This window comes from Toxotes jaculatrix, chromosome 2 (genome assembly GCF_017976425.1).
Source record: "Toxotes jaculatrix isolate fToxJac2 chromosome 2, fToxJac2.pri, whole genome shotgun sequence".
In the NCBI taxonomy this organism is placed as follows: Eukaryota; Metazoa; Chordata; class Actinopteri; family Toxotidae; genus Toxotes; species Toxotes jaculatrix.
Window position 1 is genome coordinate 21,065,293 of NC_054395.1, and position 14,582 is coordinate 21,079,874.

General features: G+C 41.8%; 1 protein-coding gene across 3 annotated transcripts in view; it reads left to right on the forward strand.

Annotated features, from left to right (window-relative positions):
* Positions 1-3,379: 3,379 nt before the first annotated feature.
* Positions 3,380-14,582, forward strand: part of LOC121190894 (metabotropic glutamate receptor 7-like) — a 57,170-nt gene continuing 45,967 nt past the window's right edge. For 2 of the 3 annotated variants that reach the window (XM_041051931.1, XM_041051933.1), the window contains exon 1: positions 3,413-3,883. In XM_041051931.1, coding sequence (XP_040907865.1) covers positions 3,437-3,883 — 447 coding nt within the window. In that variant the 5' untranslated portion in view covers positions 3,413-3,436. Of the gene's footprint in view, positions 3,884-14,582 lie in introns of all 3 variants that reach the window. The other variant, XM_041051928.1, reaches the window with a different exon arrangement.

Genomic DNA, 14,582 nt, shown 5'->3' on the forward strand with positions numbered 1-14,582 from the left:
CCCTACATTGATCGAACATTAACACCTCACCCCTCACAGAATATGCATGACTCCAAACAGGCTGGTGGCCTGTGTGCTTTCGAACAAATCACCTCGACATGCAATTACCTCCTGCTCTGGAGTTATCCCTTTCCTGTGGATACGACGGCCCTTTCATTTGAGTCTGGGAATTAAACAGGTTTCCAGGTTAATTATTGTGACAGACAGACCCCATTGTGCCTATTGTCAGCCCAAAAGGAAACCTTATTGCCTCTTGTCCCGAAGGTTGACTTTTTATTGTTCTTTGATTTGTCGTTCTTTAAAGGAGCACACGGTGCCAGCCCTGTAATTGACTTGAAGAAGACTGCATCGAGTAGACATGTTATTGAATGCTTGAAACAAAAGCTCTGGTTTCACATAGGAGCCCATAATTTATCTAGGGCTATGCAATAAATGTAGTGCATGTAGTGCACCCCTATGGAAGCCATGGCTGTATTTGTTTGTTTGGTCAGCTATATTGAACGTTAACCTCTTCCAGGATACATTCTCACTCCTCCCTGCTTGTTTCTTCCTACTTCATCCCCTGATGAAATTGAAATGGAATTTATCCGAGTGTGTGTGTGTCTGTGTGTCTGTGTAGCAGTGAGGAAGGAGAACGAGAGAAGATCCAAACCGAAGTGTAATCTCAGTCTAAATCACACAGCCTCCCCAGGGGGAAAGGCCCCTCTTCCTGGGGTTAGTCAGTGAATTAAATCACGGCGAGGGCCCCATTTTTCAAAAGTAACCTTTCCGTTGACAGTGTAAGTGGGAGTCAGGCTCTCACCGCAGAGTCCGTGCAGTGGAATTAGTGTCGTGCGTTGCGACACCAGTCTCTCAGGGTGTCATTTGTAGGGGCTATTGCTGCATTTTTCCAGGCCTGCCTGCCTGTCTCAGTGTGCTCACAGTGGAGGAGGCCATCTGCCTCCCTCCCCTTTCACATCCCTCATTTCGCTCCTCAGCACTCTCTTCCCAGCAGTTCCCACACAGTTCCCTTAAATGTATTTTTGGCCCTAGTGTTACAGTATTTTCACCCAGAACCACATTATCATCATTGGAGTTGGACGTGCACGATTTGGCCATTGAAAGATATTCATGCAATCAGTGCAGCTAATGGAGATAAATACACTACATGGCAGGATTAGGCTTGAATTAATCTCTATTCAACTTAATTAATTAGAAATTTGTCCATCCAAGCCTGTAATGTCAATAGGACATGTTTCAATGAGAGCTACATTGCCTTTTCTAATCTTTTAATTGAACAGAAACGAATGGAACGAACATGTTCATAAAATGGGATTCTATGCCTCATAATCATTCTCTCGATAAAGCAACTCTCGGAGGCTGTTTATTACTCAGTGATCAAGCAACTTAACTGACTTATCCTGTAATTCCTTTACTGTTTCCTGTTTGACTGTTTCCCAGAATCCTGCTGTAATTTTTCAACAATAGCAGCCCTGTGGATTTCATTGTTGGACGTATGGCGGCTGGTCTAGAAGTGGTCAGTTTCTAAGGTCACTTAAAAATGAAGGCGCGGGCATGAATTATGCCTCTACAAAGTACTCAGTGGGCACCTTTTGTCACACTGTAACCCACCGAATGAATACAGCAGTCATTAGTGGAGCCTAACAATAATATATATATTTTGGAGATTTACTTTGAATCACAGACAGAACCCTCCCCCCCTTTTTTTTAATTAATGCCACAAATTGCCAAGTGAGTCCCTGGCTAATGCATGCCCATGAAAGCAAATTATCGTAATCTGCTTGTTTGTAAAAGCACCATCTGTGCAGTTAGATAGTTTGGTGATGATAGTGTTTTGTTTAGAAGATGTGAGTGAGGGCTCCTTGCTCCTAAAGGTGTGGTTAATTTCTCACCAGTCTGTGTGCCAATGGTGTGTGTGCCCGCGTGATGCGAGTGGTGTGTGTGTGTGTGTGTGTGTGTGAGCGCACAGGATGAATCAGGAGTGTCTTCTGAAGAAGGGTTGCCTGGGAGACCAGCCTGGACCCCTCCAAACGTGTCAGTTCTCCTCTCGCCCCCCCCCCCCCCCCCCCCCCCCCCCCCTCTCTCTCTCTCTTCCGTTTTAAAGGTGCATCAGTAATGAATCCAAAACTATTTCAGGAAAAGCACTTTTTAGTCGGCGGGTGAAGCCCTTCATACCTGCAGCTCTGGTGTGTTTTCATAACGCCACAGATCTCCGTTTCATTCCCGTCACCGTCAGCATCAAAAAGAAGAGAGAGAAAAAAACACTCTCAGACTTTTGTGTGCGTGTGTGTGTTTGAGGGGTGGGTGATAAGGGAGGGAGGGGAAGGAGCGAGAGAAGGGGATTATGAATGCTGAGATGCAGCGCACTGAGAGGCACTTAGAGGAACAATTGTCTTTCTGTTCAAGTCAATAAGTGCATTTGTTCGTCTTGTTTACCTTCCCGGTGAACTGATGTCTGAAGACACTGAGCGCCAACTTCCTGAAAATCCTGCCATGAAGTGATGCTACTTTTTTTTTCTCCTTTCTTTTTTTTTTCCGGTAGCCGAATGACGTCTCGCAAGGAAAGGGGGCTGAAAACTCGGCGCACACAGTGAATCCCTCGCTGTGACTCATTCATTTTGTATTAATGCGACCGGTTGCGGAGACAGAAAGAGCCTGGGCTTTAATTAGCTGGATTTTTTTGGTCCTCTGCTCATTGAACGCACATTAGAGCTCATACTAGACGCTTTTTCTTTCCTTCTTCCTCTTTGTCTCTTTTTTTCTTTTCTTTTCTTTGGGGGGGCGGGGGGAGACTGTGGAGATGATATGCACCCCTGGGAGACAAACACCACAGCCGACCGAGCCATCCCTGCGCTCCCCTGGAGTTGGTCTGAGCAAGAAGAATGTCTCCCACTTCTGCCGGTGTCCTAACCTTTAAGTATTGATTTTGAGAGATCATTCCTAAAATTCATTCACACGCTATTCGGTAGAATTGTCTCTTCGAGGTTGTGAAGATATGTCAGTGATTAGCAGCGGCTTCGTTGTGTTTTTCCTCTTCGCGCTTTGGATTTAGCATAAATGGACAAAATTAGGCCAGTTCATCTGCGGCGGCCGTTCGTGTTCTTTTACTGATATTCTCCGACTAATGGATGCAGCCTTCCTTTCCGAGGGGACTGAATTACCGTTAGGGGCTTCACTATTCAACAAGCTGCACCGCTCACTCCTGGCAGCAAAGCGATGGGCGCAGTTTGTCTGAGCCATCTACAACGTCTTGTTTCTTCAGCCCAGCTTGTTGAATCTCCTCCCTGGTGACAAGAATGGGTTCGTATTAACTAACTTCTCTGCCTTTCTGGTTCTATCATCGGCGGATTGCGGACTCCATCCTTCCTAAAAGTTGATCATGGCTCGTCCCGGGGTGTGCGTGAAGCTGAGCTGTATATGGAGAGTGTTTTGGCTCATGAGGACTGTGGTAGATTTCGCGTTGCCTCAGGAGACTTATGCACCCCATTCAATACGGACTGAGGGGCATCTGACCCTCGGCGGACTCTTCCCGGTGCACGCCAGAGGCGCCGACGGAACGCCGTGCGGAGATCTCAAAAAGGAGAACGGCATCCAGCGGCTTGAGGCCATGATGTACGCTTTGGACCAGATAAACCAGGACGAGCAACTCTTACCCAATATCACCTTAGGCGCCCGGGTCCTGGACACTTGTTCGAGGGATACCTACGCGCTGGAGCAATCTTTAACTTTCGTTCAAGCCCTGATCACGAAGGACACCTCCGACGTGAGGTGCACTAATGGGGAGCCACCGGTGTTTGTCAAGCCCGAAAAAGTGGTGGGAGTCATCGGAGCCTCGGCGAGTTCAGTATCGATTATGGTTGCCAACATCCTACGCCTCTTTCAGGCAAGTGTTCGTGCGTGTGCAATAGTTTGGTGCGGACGGTGAAAATAGTCTTGTCACCAGTGGGCTGTAGCTGCAGTGTGTACAGGCTTTTTGTAATAATCAGCTTTTTAGGGAAGAGTGAAAGTGATGCGCCTCCTCATCTGCTGCCCAGCCAGTAACGGGCAGCAGATGAAAGGGGATGCCGCAAGTGGTAGACAACTAAAAACCGTATCTCATGGGAGAAGAATAGATTTTTCTTACTAACAAAAATCTTCTGTTTTGATGTGTTAATATACTTTTTTTTGGCCTTTTTTTCCAATTTCTAATTTATCATATGTTATCGCTGATTCTCTCTTAAGATTTCTCTCCATCTTAAAATGTGGAAATAACAGGAAGGTGAAGTGAGTTTGGGTGGTTTTCCCCTCCACTACACTGTGTGGACGAGACAGCTGAGTGTGCTGTTGCTTGTCCCCGGTGGTGCTGAAAGAACAGCTCCCGTCTGTTCCAGTCTCACTCCGGAGTCTGGATGAGTGGGCACTGACAGCCTGACACAATCACACCCAAACTCAACAACCCCCTCCTGAGAATAACAGGCCTGCTTCATGTGATTGCACATGATTATATGAGCCTCTTGTACAGAAAGGCTGCAGGCGTTTTTATGAATTGTTTTGAACCTGAAAGCCTTGATTTATGGTTGAGTTGGCTTGCTTTTATCTACAGGGGGCCCCCTCAATGAAATGAGCTTGTTTCAAACTCTCTGCACCCTAATTGAGCTCGATGGCTGCAAGTAAATTAAATGAATTTGCACCACTAATTTCAAAATGAGTTAGCTTGGGTTTATGGGAACGCATCTCTATTCCTGTTGGCTGAGAGTCAACTGATAGAGTTGGCCCACTGCTGGTGCTGCAGTGGAATGGGAAGCGCAGCAGGGCACCAATACAGCAGATTAATTATTTAAAACACATCTCCATAGCAAAATATCTAATTACTTGAAATACCATGTAGATGCTTTTGTAAATGTTCAGACTTCCTTCCATACAGTTTTGTCTTGTGTGAGGAGGAACAGCGGTGTTAAAGCCAGGGAGGATCACCTGAGCTGCGGTGTTGGTGCTAATGATTTGTGGTTGCAGATTGTGCAACTCATTGTCTGGTCTTTTTGTGTTTTTGTTTCAGTTTAATTAGGATAGCTGAGTAGCTGTTTAACTGCAACTGTAGGATAGTCAATATACTTAACATGCTTTTAGCCCCCGCCACCCAACACCCCTGCCACCCAACACCCCTGCCCTCTTCCTTTTCTTTTCTCACTCACACTTCCACATGCAACACTCTTCTGTTTTGTGATGATAGGGTTGATAAAAACGGATGATTAAATAAATGTGAGGCCACATGATACTGTATAATCAATACATACCAGAAGTGAGCGCTCCCAGCCCATTTGCTCTCATTAGTCTTACAACATTTGATTAGTGCGTGACAGCAATTACATGTTGCTGAGGTTGTTTTTTTTACTGCAGTCCATCAACTATCAAAAGATTCCAGTCAGAAGTGTCAAAAGCTTGAGAGAACACCTGTTCAGATATAATTAAAGAACCAAAGCTGATTTTTTTCTTTTTTCTTAAATCAAAGTGAAAAAGATATCAAATGGGCTCAGTGTCAAAGCCCTCAATTTCTTGTCTTAGTTGATCTAATTATTTTTGATTATTGGATATGCTTCATAACTAAGCAATCTAATGATCTTTGAAGTTACACTTCAAAACTGCGAACAATGACCTCTCCCTGAGCTGTCCTCCTAGCCTACTTCCCACTTTGTTCTCAGTGAATCTCATTAGGTCATCCTGTGTTTCACCCCTGTGATAAATGAATCATCAGGGAAGCTAAATAGTGATTGTAGATTTTATTGCCAGACGCTAAATATCATGGCTGTCTATTCAGGACATGAGTAGCTGCTGAACTGTTAATGCTGGGAAATTGACATGAGGGATGGATTTTTCTGAGGACCCAGGAGGGTTGATCAATACTGTTGCCATGGTGAGGCCGATTTGCTGCTAAGATGTTTTTATTTCACTGCCTTTCATGCTGTGTTGGAAATGAGAGGCAACAATGCCACGGGAGGAAAAAAAAATCAATCAGCCAAACTTTTGGATTGTTACCAGGAGCTATGATGTTGTGCACTTTTGAAAAATCGTCCAGTCCTTACCCTCTGCACCCAGCCATTTTCAGGGACGATGACACTGTAGTTGGAAAGACAGGGCAACTTTGTCCATTTGTAAATCCTGGCCTCTTGAATGAATCATGAAATTGATTTTTATCCAGATGACATTTACATCAGGGAGTGCAGCTCGCTATTCTCCGTCACATGTCCTCTCCCGAACACCAAGGCAAAACTTTGTATTGAATGCAGGTGAACTCCGTCTTGTCCTCCTGTCTGGGGAAGCGGCCCCTTCAGACTACCTGTCTAAGTGAGGCATTGACGTCCCCTGCGCTCATAGCCCTGACAGGCTCCGGTTGGCTTTTTATCTCTGCTTTTTCACAGAATCATCGCAGTGATTGATTTGAAGGAGATTGAAGCCTAGCAATGTGATCTATTTAGCTGCCAGTGGTAAAGACGGACAGCAAAGGAATATGAAGGCTGTGTGTGTGTGTGTGTGAGTGTGTGTGTGTGTTACATAACAAGCTCCGAAAGTGACACCACATGTCAGAGGTTAAATATGTCTGCTTTACTAAACACGGTTGCCATTTGTACATAGATGCATGACGCAGCGCAGGTCAATTAGTCACATCTCTTCTGTGCTGCATTCAGCCTTATCGCAGGAGACACGGTTGATATGTCAAGTATGCAGCACATAAGTAGATGCGCACACACACACAAATATGCAGACAAAGAGCTCCATTACCATTGCTGCAGGAGTGAAAACACAACTGTCTCATAGATATTTCATGATCCACATCAGTGGTTTTGGGGTCTTGTATTTTCTCTCCATCACTTCCTAATTGGCTTTTATTCAGAGTGATACTACAGCCCCACTCAGTACATTATAACTTTATGACAAGACTCTGAAACATGGATAACAAAGAAAGTGATTCCAGTTTCGGAGCTAACGTGCCACTGTTCTCACTTCAGGCACTTCGTTAACACATACCTAAACTCATTTAAAAGCCAAAAAGAGATGACAAATAACAGAGCTGAATTTTTATTATAAGCATTGAATTGAATTGTTATGATTATTCTGTATATTGTTTGTAGAATATTTTTTATTTTGGATCTAATGTTCATGTGTTGAAACTTGTGCTTATGAAGACAATAATCTGCACAAAAAAGACCCCCCCCCCCCCAAAAAAAAAAAAAAAAAATCCACCTACACACTACTAATTCCCAATGCTTCTTTTATTCAACATAGACATGACAACAATTTGACAATAACTGGTCTTCCTCTAGTTAAAGTGGGGGTGTGAGCACACTTGTATTTATAGATTAGCTGTGATGACATGTCACACATCAGCTGTGAATTTGGTCATTCATAATATACTGTTCATGTGATGACATCATGCCTAGATATTGAAACACTGGGAGTGATCACACAATATCCATGTGAATATCCCATCAACCATATAACTATTATATATATATATATATATATATATATATATATATATATATATATATATATATATATATATATATATATATATATATATTTTATCATGAGTAGCTATGGGAAACAGTTTGGGTTAAATAAAAGACAAACTGGGAACAAAACTTTTTTCATGTAAAAAAAATTAAAAAGGCATTTGCAGTTTTTTTCCCCAAAGCATTAAAAACAAAACTCTCCAAATGAAGATTGGCTCTCAAAATAGTTAACACGTGTAGGCACTTAACACCCTTTTCACAAATACCAAAATTGCCTGACAGACTTTAAAGGGTTATTGAGTCATCAGTTGCACTAACACATTCATTCAGACTTTGTAGAGAACCTAGTGATGAACATTCCTAGACCTGGGGAATGAAAGCCCTGCTGGTTTTCATTCCAGCCATTTAATCAGACGCTGACTTATGGCCCGGTCAGGCCAGAATTGGCAAGGTGAATTTTACTCACACACTGTGGCAAAAAGCAGGTGGGACAGGAAATAATGTGGGCAGGGTTACAAGCATAAACAGCAGGTGTTAGCGTGGCTAACAGACTAACAATAACATTCCACAAGTTGAGAATTTTACACCTTTTTTTTATCACTTACTTTATGTTGTAGTCTGTTTTCTATATCTCTGTCTTTGCACTCATTGCCAGCAACACGCATGAACATTCTTCTGTTGCTTGTGTTCTTTAAAGCATGCAGTTATACAAACAAGGATACAAACAATCAATACTTACTTAAGGAGAGGTCAATCCCACCTGCTCTTTCAAATTGGCTGGACATCGGTGAATTGCGTTTTTTTGCAGGTCACAGTTCAATCAGATTGAACTTTGCGAGAAGCGAACAAGGCAAAAATCGATTCGCGACCAGCAGTGAATGTGTCTCACCTGACTTAGTGAAATTATGGGGAGTAAATTTTAGTGTGAACGTCGTGTTAGAACTGGGATGCAGGTGAATGCGTGTACCTGAAATTATCTGGTTGGACAGAATGGCAGCAGTGCCCTCAGCAGAGTCTGAGCACCAGGACTGAGAACTGCTGATCTTGTTAAGCAAAAACATGCATAGATTTGATGTTGGAACTGGATGAATAAATGAAAAACAGATATTGTTTTTGCATTTTAAATTTGGGTTTCTGCAAAATGAAAGTTCATGACTAGTAACTGTTTTCAGAGCATGAACTGTACGTCAGGAAAATATAGTATAAGAAAACTGGGATTCAGACCTGCAAAGGCAGTAATTAAACTGATAACCACACATTGCCTCACAGCCTGATTCTCTAAAATTTCCATTTGTTTGCCCCTTTTTTTTTGGGGGGGGGGGGGGGGGGGGGGGGGTAGTGTTATGAAAGAGGGCTGATGTGCTCATGTTCAGTGGAGCAGGTAGATATTCACACACACAAACACAATGCAGTGTGAGCAACCGATGCAATATTAATAAAATGAATAAAATATCTCTTTGTCAGACAAGTTGTCATTGGTGCTGACATGAGGTCATTAGGTCAGCAGCCTGCCACAGGGAGAATATGAGAAACCATGCACGCCTGATATTAAGGTCTTGGCTATTCCCACGGGCCTGGGGGGATGGTGCACTTTATTATTCAGCTACATAATAGCTTGCTATATGAATAAATGTTTCTCATTGGAAATGGGCACACTCTTATTCCATTCCTCATTTGTTTTCAGACATATCCTAAATTTGATTCTGTGTAGTGATTCCGCTTATAGCTGTTAAACACTGATCCAGCATCTTTATGCGGTGCCATCCTACATGTATACATTTTCTCCCACTGCATTGGAATGGGGAAGGGGGCACCTTCGTAAAAGCTTAGCTCCGCTCACACTGAGGTCACACCGGAGTTTCTTCAAAACTTATTGTCGGTATGACTGTAAAATGTGACAAGAGTAGCACTCTTAGACTTTGCTGGAAGTTTTTCTGCAGTTTATCTGGTGAGCAGAAGGAGCCAGAGAGGAGGAAACCCCATTACGTCCAATCCTCTTACGGGGATGAGTGGAGAATCATGAGGAGGTCTCTGCTGGCTGCTGGTCGGCCTCTCACTCATCCTACCAAAAGAAAAAAATGTCCCCACTGCTTCAGCCGAAGACGATCCAGTTGAAAGGCGTTATCACAGGACTTATTTTAGTGATCTGTGATCCATGCAACATTGTTTACAGAGCCTGAATTACAAAGTTACTCAACCATAGCAGACTTCTGTGCTGTATGACTAAATAACATTGACGTCTGTTTTCGCTGTAGAAAACCTCATACGAGCACAAAATGTTTTTATAAATTGACAAGAAATTTGCCTTTTAAATGTGATCTGTTTTTCTCTTCTCGCAGTTTCTCAGTTCCTGGTAAATGAGTTAAGTGAATTTGTTAAAAGGCTGCTTTTAGAGCTGCCTGTGAGAGTGTCTGCAGCTTCAAAAGGAGGCATGCCACTGAAAACACATGGCACCTTATATATTACACTGCACTTCAGACTAATCCTGTGGATCTACTTGTCGAGGAGCGTTCCCACTTAACACATAAAAGATGCTGCATTTTAAGGAAAATGAGAGAAAACAGAAGGAAACAAGGGCAACACTTGAAGCCCTCCCCTCGTACTTAGCATTTATAAGCAATATATAAACAGTTTATGGCTGAGTACCTACATTTTAGTGTGAGGTAAACCAGTTCTTAAATGTTTGAGGTGGGTGTACAGAGATAATGAATGGCACTGTAGTAAAATGCTTCTGTAATTACATAAAATATGTTTTCACAGGATATATTATAGCTAATAAATACTGTACATTAATAAATGCAGCATGGAATTGTTAACATGCTGATGTTGACAGGGTATAATGTTAATGCAATGTGTAAAATCTTTATTAGTAAAGTAACTGGTAACTATCGCTGTCTATATCTCTATATATGTAGTGAAGTAAAAAGTGCCTTTAGAGGCCATATCAAGGAAATATCAAGGAATCACCGAAGTCATCAGGATTCATCCTCTGGTCCACCAAGTTGTTGTTGAAATATTGTTGAAATAAATATTCTAGTCTGGACCAAAGTGGTGGATTTGGAACAGTGAGACCAACACTGCCATCACATTCAAGTTCAGCACATTTTCAGCCTCTAAATCACACAGTTCACACAGTTAAGTGCAACAGCCACATACTGCATGTTCAAAAAGGCCAATCCAACAATGCAGTTAAAGTACAATACAATTTGTGCAGTGTGCACCTAATTTAAAAGGGACAGGAGATGCACTGCTCACATGGCTGTCTTGCTGTCCCTGGAGGCTGGTGGCACGAGGCTGTGTTTAGACTGCATGCCCATGTGAGGGCTCTAATGTAGATAGGCATGCCACTGAAGAGCAGCAAGAAATAGACAGAGAGTCACCGCACGCCAGCTTGAGCTGCAAGAGAGGGAAGAGAAAACACAATGGTCCTTCTGCTACAGTATTTATATTTTCTCTGTTGCGTCTTGTGGTATGGAGCTATGCTGGTACAGTTGTTTTAGTTTTATGTGCCCCGCTTTTGACGTTGAAAGAGATGTTGCAGTTCATTTAATTGAAAGATTTTTTTTTTCCTATCACCTTCACTGTATTGGGGTGGAGGCAGAAATCTTAGTGGCAGGCAGTGCCGAAAGTAGAAATACAATGATTAAAAAAAAAAAAATCCTTTACTTTTTTTTTATTAAGTACAAATTCTCTATTTAAAGTCTTACTTAAGTAAAAATGTTTTGTCAGCAAAATGAAGTATAAAACATTTTCATAATAATAAGTAATAATACTTATAAGACATAAAAAGTGGTCTTGTGAATGTTATATGTGTAGTATGACTGAGTTATTAATGGTCTCCTCCAAGGAGCTTATGTTTTCACCCGTGTCTGTTTGGTGGATAGTTTGTGGGTGTATTTGTCAGCAGGATTATGCAAAAAGTACTGAACCGATTTGCTCCAAACTTGGTGGAGGGATGGAGCATAGGCCAGGGAAGAACCCATTACATTTTGATGCTGACTGGGTTAACAGGGTGGATCCAAGATTTTTTTTTATTTTTATTTTTTTTTTATCATTCCTCAACATTATATGATATAGGGCATTTTTCGCCTTGGTGGAAATATTTGCTCTGCAGAGTGCCATTCTAGTTAGTGATGCTTTAATGTGTAATTAATTATAGCACTTTACTGTTTTAGCTGGTTGAACTGGAGCTAGTTTTAATGGCTTTATATTTGGCCGGGTAGTTTAATCTATAGCAATAAATTATATTTTATAAGCTTAAATATTTTGTGTGTAAAATCTTTACCAGTAAAGTGACTGGTAACTATCGCTGTCCCTATAAATGTAGTAGAATAAAAAGTATGATAATTCTCCCTGAAATGTTGAGCTAGAAGTGGCATAAAATGGAAGAGTAGCTCAAAATTATACACTTTAATACAATGCTAGTAGGAGTACTAATGATAGTTAATGTGTGGTGTCACTTTCCACTGCTGGTGCCAGATATTAGACCAAAACTATGTTCATGGCTTCGTACCACTAGAGGTAAGTGAATTGTCCACATAAAATACGTTAAATTCAGCATCTGCGTGCTTGTGTGTGTTTCACTGCATTCGTGTGTATGTGTGGACTGTTTGTCTCTCAGAGATGTCTGGACCCGGTGTGCTCTCTCACAGAATACATAATAAACTGTCATCAGGATTCATTCCTTGTCCTTCAGTTGTGTTATTACAGTAAGGCCTGAGGGTGCATCAACAACAGATAGTAATATATAACCATTATATCAGTCCGCAAATGTGGACCTTTATAGGGAGACTAAATTATTAGAGTGCAGCATGGGCCTGGGGTAGTTATGCTAAAATACCTGTTGATTTTAGTGGTGAGAATGAAAGAGAGGAATCTGGAGTTTCATTAGCTTCAATTTCATTTTGTCTCTATTTCCCATTTTTGGTGAGTGTGCTTTTTTTTCTCCTCTGGCTGAATGTGCGGTGGTGTATGAGTGCTGTTTGAACGCGTTTGTGTGTCTCTGGTCTTTTGAGCTTGCAAAGTATACAGTGCCGCAGCAGCCCGAGCATACATAAAAATTCAGTTGACAGGATTACTGTGTTCAGATGCAAATCCCGTGGGATTTCAAGTGCTCTCTGAAACGCCTGCATGTGACAGTCACATTGATTTGGGGGAAGACCTCAATCACCATTGACATTTTACAAATTAGGGAAGCTCTTTCCTTTCAAATAAGGTTGCTTAAACGACAATTGATTACTGGAAAAGAGCTATTGATGACAGAATATAGTGTTTTTTAACTGCCTTATCCGTGTTGAAGCGCTCGCATGTGGCCAGCAGTGAAGCTTGGTGGATCAATAGCACGTAATTTATCAATAGATTATGCATAGAGCTGTCATTCACTCTCTACCTGGAGGTCGAAGGCCAATAAGATGTGATATTTGCCAGTGAATTTACTTGGCCCTTTTGGAAAACAAAACTGTCTGTATGTTGCATCAGCCTGTCAAACCACAATCTCCCTGCACTCCTGCCAGTGGAAAATCTAAATTTCATGTAAAATTCAGGAGGACTAAAAAAAAATGTTGTTTTTAGCTTACTTTTGTTCAGTACAGTACGGCCAGTTTTAATACCATGGCTGATGGTTTTCCTGTTAAAGCCTAATTTGCCTCCCATCTGGTGCCTAAAGTGGATGAAACCCACAAGGTTAACCTATACATTTCAGAGTTAGATCATGTTAGGTTAAGTCAAGACTGCTCCCCCCCCCCTCCCTCCCTCCCAAAAAAGGAAAATAACATTCTTTTCAGCAAATACCCCAAAACAACAATTGTTTGAAGGCCTCCAGCGGCTGCAGTTATTTTGACTCTTGCCCTTGGAAAGCAAAGGAAGAAGTAGTGTGACATTATTATTATAGCGCGACAAAGTCTACAGAGGAAAGAGGTTGATGTGGATGGATGAAAAAGTCACCGGGATGTTGTCCTGTCAACTGTGGCAATCACAAAACATTTACAGTGTATGTGTTGTTGCAAAGGGCAGCTACAAACAGTGTAACTTCCTTGGGTAATAAATGTAAGTCTGTGTAAGTGTTTGTGCATGTCCTTGCTTGCATTAATCACTTAACCTCTCCTCTGGGGACAGATGAGCTGGCCCCCCACAAGGCAAACCATTAGATTTGTTTTTTGGTTAAGGCTACTGTAAGGGTTAAGGTTGGGGTAAGGGTTGAGGTTAGACATGTGGTTATGGCTGAGGTTAGGCTAAGCCTCCAAGGTGTATACATCAATGCAATGTCCCCTTAAGTGACAAAAACAAGTGTGTGTGTATGTGTGCGTGTGAGTTTGTGTTTCTGGGTGGCAATAATCCTACGCTCTCAGTGCTCAAGCAATTTTCCAGTTCCTGTGCACAGTTGGAGACACATCACACTTTTTTATTTGGAGAAACCATCCACACAGAGGTTATGGTTTTGAATGTGTTCTAATGAACATAAAGTCAAGAACTGAATAAACACAAGGCACTTAAAACCACTCACTCTGCCGGTCATAGCACAAGTGGCTTGGAGCAGCCTATTTACCACAAGACTTTGATGTGTTTTTATGTATTGATTCACCCTACAGTGATAATGTTAATGTTTTAGGATATATGCAGTTCACATAATACTGTCTGGGCTCAACACTGTATTTATGGGCTTAGATTCAGTATTACTGCTATAGTGGAATTTACCTTCTCTGAACTCTGCCATCTTTTTTTTTTTTTTTAATGTTTTATGTATTTGGATTAATGCCTGAAACAGTTCTGATGCTGAAGGCTCAAAGTTCTTGAAAACACAAACTGTGGATTTAAAATCTCAGTGAAATGCTAAAATAGATCAGCACATTTCATACATTTTTTTATTTTGGATGATCAATGATACCAACAAGTTTTAAAGCCTTGGTTTCAGATCTTCTAAATACATATTTATGGTGTTGTGTTTGTGTTACTTGAGCTCATTTGACAGATAGTGATATTAGCAGACTTGAGATCCAAACAAGCATGTTAGCGCTCTTGTTGAAAATGAAGATAACCCTTCAGTAGTGGTGTGTGACAGTTCCATTGTGTTTGACTGGGCCCGGTCCTGTTTCG